Below are 14,409 nucleotides of genomic sequence, written 5' to 3' on the forward strand. Positions count from 1 at the left end.
TTTTACAGGGCAGATACTTTATGTTCATATTACAACATTAACAAACAGGAAACATTAAATTCTTGGAGGGTCGTGGCTTTGTCGGGATAAAAGGAGGCCGAACTGGCACGACTTGTACCATTGGCAACTCACTGATACGTCGTTGCAAATATTGCTTTTCTTCCTCTGATCATTAAGTAACACACAAATGCCTTGTGAACGTCAGAAGTTAATTTTCAGTCGATCCGCGCCGAACTTTCTGATGGTAACTTGTGGTAACTCCACCCATTGGCTGCACAAGTTCTAAGTAGCTGTATCAACATTTATTCCAGCCTCGCAATATCGCTACATCATCATTTGTATACAAATTGAAAACATTAGATAGACCAAATGAAAGTTTGTTTAACATCGTTAACTGCAGTTTTAACACAGTTGATTTCCGAACACTAGCTGGCAATGTGGAACGCAGTAGGCGTTATCGATAACACTGCTGCTTTTACGACCGGTAGCAAAGTCGATAGTGTCGATATTTTCCCACTCGTGGTTTAGTGCTCTACAGAAGCCGCATAAAAAGGATTACGCAAACGGAGTGTTTTTGACGTTGTTTTGGCAGTGAAGAGGGTGTTAAGAAAAGACTATTTATTACCAAAGCGTTTCCCTTTGTTTTATAAAATATGATCTAGTAGAAGACAGGACTAAACAGAGAATTGTAAATTGTTTACACTGTTTGTTTTTGTTGTCATTGTCAAAAATTTGAGTTGGTAGTATACTACTGATGAACTATTAATTGCAAACTCCCACAAGATTTTAGTAACTTTAATTGAACATGCCCCTCGAACAACTCAGTCATTTTGATGAGAAAAGTGGTGCCGTAGTGTGCGCTACACCTTGGGGCCGGTGGTGGCAGACAGTGGCGGAAATTCACATTGAAGTAAATCTACCTCCAAATACTAGGGCTCGTGACGTCGCTGTCAAAGTAACAAATAACTATATCGAATGCAGCGCGTACGAAAAGTCTATTTTCAAGGTAATAAGCCGATAACATATGTTTCATTTAGTAAAAATACTTCTCAAGAGTAATGTTTGTTACATTAACGGTAACTAACTTTTTAACTAGGGGACACTATTTCGAACTGTTCACGGCGATGAGACGGCGTGGACAATCGAAGACAGGAAGACGCTAACGATAATTTTGTCAAAGGCAGACTATTCTGTGAACGACGAAGCATGGACAGCCTTGATGGAGGATGGCAGTTATCGACCAGACATGCTAACCGCACATGAGATGAGGCAGAAACTCGACTTGGAAAGGTTTCAGATTGAAGTGAGTGATTTGTGGAGTCTCGATGTTTTTAAATTGCCTCATGTAAACCCTTGTCCCCTACCAATATAGTATTTAGCTACTTCCTTCAGCACCCGTTCTTCTATCAGATTTGTGAAGCTGACGTTATTATTTTTTGTTCTTTGTTGTAATAAAGATGAAGTTCGTACACTACAATTAGCCAAGGTAACCATAAGATAAGTTGAATCATTATATAAGACAAGCAGCATAGTTGTACAGAGTCCACAATCCAGATCTGCAGAGTATCAAATACTTACAATTAAAGGTCATTGAGGCAATGCGGACATTTTAGTGTAAGCCAATTCGTGAGGTTGGTTTTAAATTTCTAACCTTCAAGGTATTTCAGGTATCTTCATAATTTATTATAAAAGTTTGTACCTTTCATGTATCAGCTTTTTACAATATGGGTAAAATTTCTTCTTATTCTAAAACAGTCATTCTTATGCGTAGTTTTGTAGTAATTTATTTCACTATAGACTAGAATGTATTTGTGGTCCTCTTCCGCCAGCGTAATGCTTCGATAAACATGCTATATATACTTTCACTAGGCTAATGAAATATTAAATGCTCTGAGTAACCGGAAGTCACCCGTTGGGATTTTTTGTGATCTGTCAAAGGCTTTTGATTGTGTAACTCATGGAATAATTACAGATAAGCTAAAGTACTTTGGTATGAATGGAATAGTGCTCAAATGGTTTAAACCATACCTAACTAGAAGAGTGCCTAAAGTTGAAATAAGCCGTTCACATAATACGCAAAAAAAGTGGTGATTTTTCAAACTGGGGGACAATCAAGAATGGGGTGCCGCAAGGTTCGGTCTTGGCTCCTCTGCTGTTCTTAATATGTATTAATGACTTGCCATTCTATATTCAAGAAGACCCAAAGCTGATACTTTCTACCGATGATACAAGTATAGCCATCACACCCAACAGACAAGAATTAACTGGTGAAATCGTAAATGATGTTTTTTTTTTCAGAAAATCATTAAGTGGTTCTCTGCAAGTGCGGTCTCATTAAACTTTGATAAAACATAGTATATACAGTTTCACACAGTAAATGGAATGACACCATTAATAAATATAGACTTCGATCAGAAATCGACAGCTAAGGTAGAATACTCAAAATTTCTAGGTGTATGCATTGATGATGGGTTGAACTGGAAAAAACACACTGAAGGTATGAGTTCAGCTATTTATGCTATTAGGGTCATAGCAAATTTTGGCGATATACATCTCAGTAAATTTGCTTACCACATCTATTTTCATTCTCTGCTTTATATGGCATCATATTCTGGGGTAACTCATCATTGAGTAAAGAGAGTGTTCATTGCACAAAACTGTGTAATCAGAATAATTGCTGGAGCTCATCCAAGATCATCCTGCAGACACTTATTTAAAGAGCTAGAGATCTTTACTGTAGCCTCACAATAAAGGATGATCTTCACTTCTCAAGGTTAAATCTAACTTTGGCTCAGAAGGAGTTAAATTATGCTGCCACAAAAGTCTTTGGTCACGTACCTAATAGCATCAAAAAGTCTGACAAATAGCCATATAGCATTTAAAAGGAAATTAAAAGAATTTCTTAAAGGCGACTCCTACTCATTGGATGAATTTTTGGATATAGTAAGTGGGTAATTTCCCCAACCCCCACAATTAAAAATGTAGCATTTTGTGTAATGTAATATCTTGTATAGACGTCTTTTATTAACCTGACATGTTCCACATCATTACGAAGTGTCGTACTCATGATCTATGAAACAATTACTAATCTAATCTAATGGACTGCATATATTGTCATTAATTTATCATCAGTATATCATTCTTTACATGATCTTCTTGATCCATGGCAAACAACATTATTGCTCTTTTTTGTGTCACAAAAACTCTTGTTTGTGATACTGTGAAAAGTGTCTCCCCAAAATAACAAACCACATACAATGTAGGGCTTATCCTAAAATATACCATCTTTCAAGTATGTGTGTCCAAATAAAAGAAAAGCCTTTGCCGAAAGCTACCGCTCAACATCCTTGAGCATACATGATCTATATATGTTTGTTCCAAGTAAAAGTTTTGTCAAAAAACATTGCTAAAAACTCATAAGAACCATGCTGTCAAAACTTATACTATTATTTACAATTGATAAAAAACGAACATTGTTTCTTGTGCCGAAATTATCTGGTTCAGTTTTACTTAAGTTTACTTTAAAGTCTTATCCTGAGAAGAAATCGCATGTGACATCAGCAAAATTTGATGAGGACAGCCTTTAATTCTAAGCTGAGCTATATTTAAGAAGTGTAACATTTGTCTCTGAAAATTTTCCCATAGTCAGTCTTGGGTCAGGAAGTTACTGAAATGAAATTAAGTGGTCAGCTACAAAACCATTTAGAACACTAGTCTCAAAACAGTCTATAACAGTAATTACATTACTCTCTGTCTTGGTTAATGGATCATCTTTCAGTGTGGGATGCTAATTATGATGTTACTGATATCCTGTACATATTACCAAATTTGCATTGTGTTTCATCAGATATTTAGATAAGAGTTGCTGCAGTAGTCATTAAAGGGTGCATACAATACTCTTTTGATGCCAAACAAGTTTCATACAGTTACTCTCTATCATTGCCTTATAATTCATGTTAAACGTTTTACACAGTAGTCTTCGTTTCTTTAGACTAGAAGTTTCTTTGAAGAAACTATATTCCATGTGTGGTCCCTCTCATACTGATTTGTTCTAATGAATACATTCCAGTAACCCTTCATACTGAATTCTTTAAAGAACTGTATACTCATGTATAAAACAGCTGCAAACGTCTGGATACAAATGGATAATTTGCTAGTAAAACTTAGTGTTATGTTTTAAGAAAGGCTAGTTTCATGTGCGTCTCAGTGTTTGATGTCATGTTGTGAGCTGTGTGCCGTACTGTGATATAATATTGCAGGTGCATTCAGTGGTAAATGTTGATTTTGTGTGCAAAATTCCTTGTGGGTAGGGTTAGTAGTAAAGAAGTAATAAATTGAAACATCATGCCTGATAAAATTTTATCCTTTCATTATTTTTGTGGACGGCGGGGTTAGTGAAAATATGTTTCAATAAAGTTTGTTATGAGTAAATTTTCTTGTATGTAGCTATGTGCTCTCATTCCCAAATACTGTATGGATATAGTATGGGTAATGTGTGTGCTGTGGGTTACCTACTTCAAGATATAGTCACAGTATCTAACTTTGCCGGCCGCGGTGGTCTCGCGGTTCTAGGCGTGCAGTTCTGAACCGTGCGACTGATACGGTCGCAGGTTCGAATCCTGCCTCGGGCATGGATATGTGTGATGTCCTTAGGTTAGTTAGGTTTAAGTAGTTCTAAGTTCTAGGGGACTAATGACCACAGCAGTTGAGTCCCATAGTGGTCAGAGCCATTTTTATATCTAACTTTAATACTTGTCATATATTGTTAAATTGTTAACATAAGAGGTATAATTAGTTTAGCATATTATGACAATATTTTAAATTTCTGAATTTGGTTAATAAATGTGCAAAATTCTAGAAATCAAATTTTTGTTGCCCTTGGAAGCTGTTAAACAGGCAACCTGCAACTGTGTGTGGTTGACCGTTTTAACCATATGGTAGTACAGATGTGCACAGTGCTTGGGTCAACTACTCTTTCAAACTTCAGCCACCATCCTTCTGTATGCACCTGCCCTGAGCTAAAAGTTTCAGGTACCTCATTTGATACAACTGCCTCTTTATCAACTTTGCTGAACATGTAAATCTATTTGTTTTAGTTGCCCTTCTTTAGTAACCATTACTGCTACAACAGTGTCGTAGTCACTGATTTTAGTTTCAATGTGGAATCATATGTGATGTAATGAAACTTATCTTAGTATGTATATACCATACCCCTGACTCACATGAAAAAACTTTCTTAGATAAGTTAGACAGTATACTCTGCCACATAACAAAGAGGAAACAATATGTAACTATAATTGGGGGAGACTTAAATTCAGGCTTTGATGTAACATGTAACAAACCAAGTGTAAATAAGTTACTAAACATGCTAAGGCAGCACAACTTCCATCATGTAAATTCTGAACCGACAAGACTAAAAGCGTGCCTGGACAATGCTTTTGTCAACTGTACTCGTGATATTTACTCCACCAATGTAAAGGAATTTGCTTTCTCTGACCACTCTATCCTAACAGTAGAATTAAGACATATTATGAAAAGGAATGGGAACAAGGCCACACAAAAAATATCAAAATGCAATACCTTTATACTAACAAAAAACAATCTCGGAAAACTAACACACCAACTAAACATAACTAACTGGGACAAATTATTTCAAACATGTGGTTCTAATGTGCAGTTAGTGTATGAAACATTCCACAATTACTTAATAGGGGTTTTAAAAGCTCATCTTGTACCAAAGAAATATCACAAAACAAGAAAGGGTAAAATGTGGTACACGAAAGAGTTGGAGAATCTAAAAAATAAGCTGATGCTGTTAAAGCGCCTAGGCAAAGTAATTAATTCTAAAGAAATTAAGGATCTTGAAATCAACGCAAAAAAATTGTATAAGAAAGAGCTACAATTGGCTAAACAAAGATACAACACTAATCTCATAAAAAGTAGTAGAAACCAGTGCAAAACTGCCTGGACAATAATTAAGACTGTTAAAGGTCAAATAAGTAACTTTGATGAGACAGTCCCAATACCAGTAGATACATTCAACAAATATTTTGTAGGCTGTGCAGATGAAATAAAAAACTTGATCAGGAAACCCAATGTGACGCATATAGATTATCTTAAGACTGCAAACCGAAATCATAATCAGGCCGGACCTTCATTGAAACACCTTAAAGAGGTATGTCAAGACGAAGTTATCAAAATTGTCAAAGAAATGAAAAATTCACATAGTACAGATATTTATGATATGTCAAACAATTTACTGAAAGAAGTAATACCCTACATTGCAGCACCATTAACATATTCTATAAACTTGTGTCTTAGAGAAGGGGTCTTTCCTGATTCTCTCAAACTATCCAAGGTGACTCCAATCTTTAAGAAGGGATGCAAAGCTGAGCCTGCTAACTACAGGCCAATTTCACTAATTCCAACACTAGCCAAAGTCTTTGAAGGCATAATGTATCAGCAGATCTATGAGTACCTAGAACTAAATGATATGCTGAGTACATCACAGTTTGGTTACAGGAAAGAAAGGTCAACCATACATGCCATAGAACTCTTAGTGAGTGACATTTTAGCAGCATTTGAGGACCAGGCTCACATACAGGTAACCTTATGTGACCTGAGCAAGGCCTTTGACTGTGTTGACCACTCTGTTTTACTCTCTAAACTCGAATATTATGGAATATGTGGCAAAAGTTTAAAACTCGTCAAATCATACCTTAATAATAGGAAGCAAGTGGTAAGCTCAGGAAGTAATGTGTCAAACACACTTGAGGTTCAACACGGAGTGCCACAGGGATCTAAATTAGGACCACTTCTATTCCTCATACATATAAATGACCTACCGGCAAATATTAATGTAAAGACATATATGTATGCAGATGATACAACTCTGCTGTCTGTAAACCATGATTTTGATAAACTTGTAAGCAGTATGAATTTGGCAAAAGAAAATGCAACATCATGGTTTAATGCAAATGGGCTACTATTAAATGAGACAAAGACCCAGAACATGTGGTTCAGTCTATCAAAGACTACAAAAATAGAAAAACAAAGTGCAAAATTTTTAGGTATAATCCTGGACAACAAACTAACATGGGACTCTCATGCAGAACACATAGCAGTTAGGCTGTCAAGAGTTATATACCTGTTGAACAGGCTGATGTTCTGTGTGACATCGGACAGCGTACTTTGCTTTTTTTCAGTCTGTTTTAAGGTATGGGCTAACGCTCTGGGGAAATAGCGAAAAAATAAATGAAATTTTGGTGATCCAGAAGAAAGCAATCAGAGTAATAGCAAAGGTAGATAATAGGACACATTGTAAACCATTGTTCATTAAATATAGAATTTTAACGGTTATTAATCTATATATTCTTGATAGTGTTAACTTCATACTTACGGAACTACCTAATTTAAGTGTAATGAATATAAGACATGACTACAATACAAGAAACTGTACTTCTCTGATCTTGCCACAGAATAGATTAGCAAAAACAAACAATAGCCATAAGTACATGTCAATTAAAATATATAACAAATTGTACAAATATGCCACAAGCATGCCAATCAAATTATTTAAGGAAAAGCTACACAGCTTCTTGTTAATGAACCCATTCTATTCAATAGAAGAATTTTTAGAAATACCCAATATCAACTTAAGTTAAATGTGTTAAATATATTTTATAAAAATATTAGGTTAAGTGAACTGACGAAGTCTATTGCATGTAATAATGCTGAATGACCAATAAAGAATCTGAATCTGAATCATCTCCAAAGAGACCAGATCTACTTTTGCCCATTAAAACTAATTGATTTCCATTATGACTAAGTTTCAGAAATATTTGTTCCAAGTAGTTGTCAGAGAAAAAAGTTGGTATTATTTCACGGAACGGCTTCCCACAGCCAACAGTTGTGAAACTAGTTATGTGAGTCAATGATTTACAATGACATGATTGGAGAATGTACATACTAATGAACTGATGTTTTCTCTAAAGCTTTCTGGAGATGAGTTTGGTGGTGAATAGAAAGATATAGTGAGTGAGTGTTCCTCTGACAATTAAGCATGTAGTTTAAAATTCTATATCAATGGATTGTAGTTTCTTGTCTTCTGCAACAAATACACCACCTCTGTCCCCGTTAACTTATCTTTTTGATACATTCTTGAATGTACCCCAGAAATCTCACTGCTATCAATTGTGGGTTTCAGCCTGCTTTATGTACCAAGTATTATGTCATCACACCTGTTTTTTAGGAGCACTTCAAACTCTGGCACTTTGTCGTAAATGCTTCAGCAGTTGATTACTTGGATTTTAATGGTCTCATTTGTGGGTCCTTTTTTAAGATTATAATGCATAAGTGTCTCCTGGACTGAATGAAAAGTCCCCTAATCTAAAACCCCATTTGCACCCAACATGCAGTCAGCTGCCTCAATAGCAGCCCTGGTATGTAGTCCACACCTGATCAATTTAGAGGGATTCTAATTAACTTCCCAACCTGATGGCATAACTTCAGGGGAACACACCCTAACTTATTACAGAACTTAGGAATATCTGATTTATGCCCTCCACTCGACTCTGAACCAGGGGCCACAGTTAGTTCTGGAGACACTGGTGAAGAAACAAAAGAGAGATAATACAGTTGTTTCTCATAAATGTCAAGTGTTTAATTACGTGACTTTTTTCTTTTCCTTCTATGAATTCTTGAAATTATGAAATAATACAGGGAATACTGATTTGAATAAGAGAAGTAAATGCTTATCTGTTCTGTTGTCTGTGTCTCTGTCTGTTAAGTCAATATTCTCAATGCCGTATTATAAAAATCACATTTTCTTTATTTAAAGCAAATTTATCATAGATTGGTTTCCTTCTGTCTAGTCGTAGACGGTATCTTATGTTGAGTCTTTCTCCGTAAAGTGAAAACTTCGTTAGTGTATTTTGTGTACTTTCTCCCTGTCATACTGCGGAATTTTCCTCTGGAGTAACATGGTTAAAAGAAATATTTCGCCAGTAAAAATGAACAGTGAGAATATTCTGTGAAGTAGATAACTGTCTTCCACAATACTCACCTCCAAGTCTTATTGTTGCTTGTGGTTACTAGTAAGAATCAAATTCAGGTGAATGTAATTTATACAAGCACAAGGAATGCACACAAATCATTTCCACACAGGCTTGAGGTAAAAACGCTATGAATCATGGCTATTTAAAAAGAAAATTAAAATCATATTTTAGGCACTCTTACAAATTACTTTATTAAATAGACTGAGGGGTTGAAAACAATGACTGTAGTCTTAAAGTGTGTAAGCACTTTTGATGTTTTGTGAAGAATTGGGGACTGAAAGTATTAAGTGAATAGCAGTTGATATATAGAATAATGTAAAAAGATGCAGCTTGTTTCTAGAAAATAATGAATTTTATGCTAACTCATCATGTTAAGGCAAGTCTTTATAAACACAGATGGTATATAGCAATTATTTGATTAATTTTTAATACAGTGTATAGAGTTAATTGGTCATGGAAAAAAATCTTACGCACTCTAACCTCTATTGTTACATTGAGGTGAGCCACATTTTTAGCGATATTGAACTGGCTACAATCATATTTGAAAATTCAAGTTATGGTACCAGTAGATTTTTCACTCGAAGAAGTCAAAACCTATAAAAGTAATAAATTCTGTGTTCATATACATTTGTACTGCAGTCTACTTTCACAAGTCTCCTGTTATGTGACATAAAAGACAAAAGCTTAACAGGTGCATGATGTCGAAAATTTGGAGGACAGGAAGAGGAAAACACAATGAAGTATACATAATGACGACTTAGATTTATGTTCCCTGAACAAATAATAATAATAATAACAATTGTAATGTTAACTAACAGCTCAAAATACAGTTGTGGCATTTAGTTATCACCAGGCACATAAACATGACTGAAAACATTGATAAGCTTTCAAACTGTGTCCTCCTCCAGAGATAACTAGCACAGAAAGCGGGTGCATATGCCGCTCCACCACACACATAGTGAAAGCTTATACCCCCAGTTTCATCTTTGTGTCTTCTTATCTTCACAATAACTCTGTCTCTTAACCTAGAGTCTGGGTGACCTGCCTTTCATTCCCTCATTTCCTCTCTGAGGAAACAATTAATAGTTCTGAAGGTAGGAGTACTTTATCAACAATGTAAGGAGAAGTGCTACACACTGTAAAGATGACACTAAGTTGCAGACAGGCACAAGTAAGACACTTACACATAAGCTTTCAATCACAGACTTCATTAGAAAGAAAGAAAAACACACACCAATCATTCAAACAAGCAAGCACCCATCACACACAAATGACCGCCAACTTGGGTAGCTCAGATCAGAATGCAACTGTCATATGAAATTCCATGTGACAGTTGCATTCCGGTCTTAGCTGCCAGAGTTGGCAGTTACGTGTGCGTGAGGTGTGCTTGCTTGTGTGAATGAATGGTGTGTTATACTCTTTCTTTCTAATGAAGGCTGTGGCCGGAAGCTAATATGTAAGTGCCTTTTAATTATGCCTGTTTGCATCTTAGTGCCATCTTTATGGTAAGTAGCAGTCTATCTTTCTTTTACATTGTTGATATTCCAACATGGGAGTTTTCAGTGTAGAAGTTTACACTCTTTTAAATGCAATTATTCACTTCCACAACTTGACATCCTGGTACTGGCTGGCCATTCTGGCTCCTTGTATCTTTACTCTCTCCTGGCTGCAATTGTAGCTAACAGGTTTCTTTGCCCTTCTATTTCTTTTTTCATTCACATGTACGTAACAGAATATTGCTACTCAATTGTCACCATGCGTGGGTCTGTTTGAGTCTCTCTCGTGTGTGTCACTTGGCACATACACACTGAAAAAAGAATAGTAGCTCTAAAAAAAAGTGACACATTATGTGCTGTTTAGTGATTATGTCCCATGATGATCAGGTTATGCAGTTGATGGATTTCCTACCCTCATTATTACTCCATTGTGCATTGGCTGTTACTGAAATATTCTCTCTGATCAAATAAATTATGGAACTGGAAAAAAAGATTCATGTTCAAATAATAATTGTAATACTATTGCTTTCCAATTTACTTCAGTCTCCTGCTGTGCAACTTAGTGTAGACCAAGTAACACTATAAACTGAAATAACTGTCTTTATTTATCAGGGAATTTATTAGAAGACCTGCAGTAACTTAAAAGATCAGCTGCATGACTTGTGCTGTTTGGATCCTTTACCAAGTATTAGTTTCCCTGAACTCCAGAAATGGGAACTTGTTCTCCAGCACACCCTAACATGCCACCACACTCCTGGACTTGACCTCAATTAACTCCTGTATGATTATTATTTTATTTATTTACTTTATTTTCATTGTCTCTCTCCCCCCCTCCCTCTCCCCCTCTCCCTCCCCCCCAAATATCTTCATCCATATATAATGAAATGGCATACAGTATTTTAAATGGCAGTGTACATTATGCTCAATGTTCATGTAACTGTATGTGGCATAATATGAGATCTCTGAGGTTAAATGTCCTGCTTGCAATCACAATTTAATTTTCAGAACCCTCAGTTTGATTTCTCCAGAGCAAAGCTTCAGAAGGCATATGATAAGCTTCCAGGATGGTCCATTGAGGCTGTCAAAAAGCAGCAGCAAGGGCAAGAAGGAGAAAGTAAGCCTGAGGCAGCAGAGGGAAGTGGTATTAAAGACTGAAGGAAGTGTTCTTAATGTTTTTTGTGGGTTGAGAAGGAAACAGTACTGTTAACTCAGTTCATTTGGTTCTCTGAGGAATGACACTCGACACTCTAGGAGATGTCTAATGTATATTTTTGCTAAACTCAGTGTTTATGTATATGACATTTGTCTTCATGAAGTTAGTTTCTGATTACATTGTTTTGTGAGCCAGCGTTCTTTTTTTAGAATGTTTGTTTAGTATACAGTGTGCAAAGAAGTAGCTTTAATACTTTTGATTAGGTACAAAATACTTTAACGTCTAATGTTAGGATGTTAGCTATTTCAAAGCTGACGCAAGGAACTGAATCTAGCTATGTGCTACATAAATGTATTTTATGATAGTTAGGAAATGTAAATGTATGTGCTCTTATTCTTAGTTAAGACACTATTTCATGATTGCTGATTTGTCTTTGTTGTACTATATTTGTAATGTCCCATAAATATTATTTTAATTATTTTTGCAATGTTAATTTTTTCTTGAAAAGTTGAGAAATTATTGTAGTCATATGTTTGTCAGAAAGTTTAAAGTCATTAATGACTAAAGGTAAAAGCTTTGATAGGAACTTCTGTTATAAGACTTCTCTGTGATAAGTTAAAATGTCATCCAGAATATGTAGGCAGTAAGTTCATTGTTGTCTTCACTGTTTTCTGTGCTTTGTATTTCTGGTAGAATTTTGTTTTGCCAAATATTCAGTGTACTTCTACTTACAAGTAAATATGAACTTTAAATTGTGAATAAAATAAAATAAAAACCTATAACTAGCATTTATAAATCACTTTTGAGTATAGATTTATATCTTGTGCCTCAGTTTTGGTTTTAATTTTTAATTTACGAATTGGAGTACTCAGTAAAGCCCCAATTTAATTAATTTCCCAACATTCTGTACCAGTGTCAGATATTTGTACCAAAAGCAGAATTCATTCGGAAATCTATAAAATTACAGACAGACAGTACTTGATCAGTAGGAAAGTTTACTATTTGTGTTAAAACCGATTGTCTTATTAAAACAGGCGAGTCCCTCTCATCCTGGTGTCAGTGTGACCTGTTGTTTCTTTCAAACTCTTCACAAGCTGTCGTTTTCTGTCTCGGGAAGAAAGTAATACTTTCAAAAGCTAGTTTCCGCTTTCACATATGTTTATCTACAGAAATGGGAAGGTACTGGCCAGCAATTCCAGGACTGTAATTTTGTGTTTGGTGTGTCAGTACCAGTTACATAAAGTAAATGGGAACCATTCTGTATTAGTGTGGTTGTGATAAAATCTTTAAAAAGGTCAATGGAATTTATTCACAGTTGCAGAATTTTTCTGACATTAGCTGCATTTGGTATGAAGATATTACCTATTTGCGACATATGAAAATTTGGTTTGGACCATGATTCGAACCCGGTTTTCCCAGTTGTCATTAGCTGTCACCTTAACCACTTTGATTATCTAGCATGCTTCCAAGACATATCTAACACAGTTAATTGTAGAAAGATTCTGCAATTACAAATGAATTTCATAAATTTAGTACAGCTCCAAGATCATCACCCAAGTGTTTGTTTCTTCAGACGTTAAAAATAAGTATTACAGCCATCGACTTGCAAAGTGACGATCATAATACTAATATTGAATACATTTGTCTCATTGAAACCATATGGCGGGAATCCAAATGAAGATGTGAGCAATGGGGCCATAGAGAGTATGACGTGGAAGTTTGGGTCGACCATGTCACCAGAACACACCCTACTTTCTGTTGTCTGGGAAACTCTGATGACCACTGGGCCTCATGGCTTGCTAGCAGGTGATTCTTGCACTCAACTACTCAACTTGCCTGTCATGGTCCATATGACAGCTTGCCACCCCAAAATACACTCACACTAGTCCACAGTTGACGTGTCAGATTTAGTCGAACCAGCTGCTTCAAATGTTACATACTTCAACTTCATACATCACTCACTGGACTCATTTCACTGGCTTGGGCACCAAAAATTCACCTATATTTGAGCAGTCGTGGGTCTGTCTTAACCCCATCCTTGTTTCAAGATGTGATACCTTGTCTAACACAAAATTGCATTTCTCTGTACTTAACGTTTAATTTGTAGCCCTCAGTCTCATGATAAATTCCTTTAGGTGTTGCATGTATTGGGCAGTATCACTCACAAAGATAGTTATATCGTCAAAATATGTCATGCCTTGAAATGATTTCAGTCCTCTGAGAACTGCATCCAACAATCTCTGAAACTTCGCAGGTTCATTCTCTAATCCAAAAAGCGTCCTCTCATATCTGTAATGATCCTATGGTGAAGAAAATGCTGTTTTTGGTTGATCCCCTTTAGTGAATTCTAAATGATGTTAGCCACCCCTTAAGTGCAATGGTTAAAATCTGCTATCATGCATAATCATAAAGAGTAAACCTGATGTAAACAAACACAACCGCAATGATTGGTCAAAAGCTGTAGCACACGTACACTGGTGTTGTTCGCTCTTGGAAGTAGGTCCTGCTTATGTATTAGATATTCAAATATGTTTTTCGTAATCATGGTTTAGCTACATAGTTTTTATTTCAAAAAGCGTGTACAGTCATGGCCTCTGCAGCGTTGTGCTCTCATTGTCGAGCTGTCATTGCACGGTATAAAAATGGCTGGACTGGTTTCTGTTCTGTAGTGAAACATGCACAAGAAATAGGCTGTTGTTAAAGT

The 14,409-nt window shown here is 35.9% G+C and overlaps 1 protein-coding gene across 1 annotated transcript; it reads left to right on the forward strand.

The window, feature by feature from the left end:
* The first annotated feature begins 486 nt into the window (after positions 1 to 486).
* On the forward strand, positions 487 to 12,487 carry LOC126282039 (nudC domain-containing protein 2-like). The gene is made up of 3 exons (XM_049981453.1): positions 487 to 1,006; positions 1,097 to 1,303; positions 11,558 to 12,487. Exons 1-3 carry the CDS (start codon positions 806 to 808, stop codon positions 11,705 to 11,707), a joined length of 558 nt encoding a protein of 185 aa, XP_049837410.1. The 5' UTR covers positions 487 to 805; the 3' UTR covers positions 11,708 to 12,487.
* The last annotated feature ends 1,922 nt before the right edge of the window (positions 12,488 to 14,409 follow it).

This window comes from Schistocerca gregaria, chromosome 7 (genome assembly GCF_023897955.1).
Source record: "Schistocerca gregaria isolate iqSchGreg1 chromosome 7, iqSchGreg1.2, whole genome shotgun sequence".
Classification (NCBI taxonomy): Eukaryota; Metazoa; Arthropoda; class Insecta; order Orthoptera; family Acrididae; genus Schistocerca; species Schistocerca gregaria.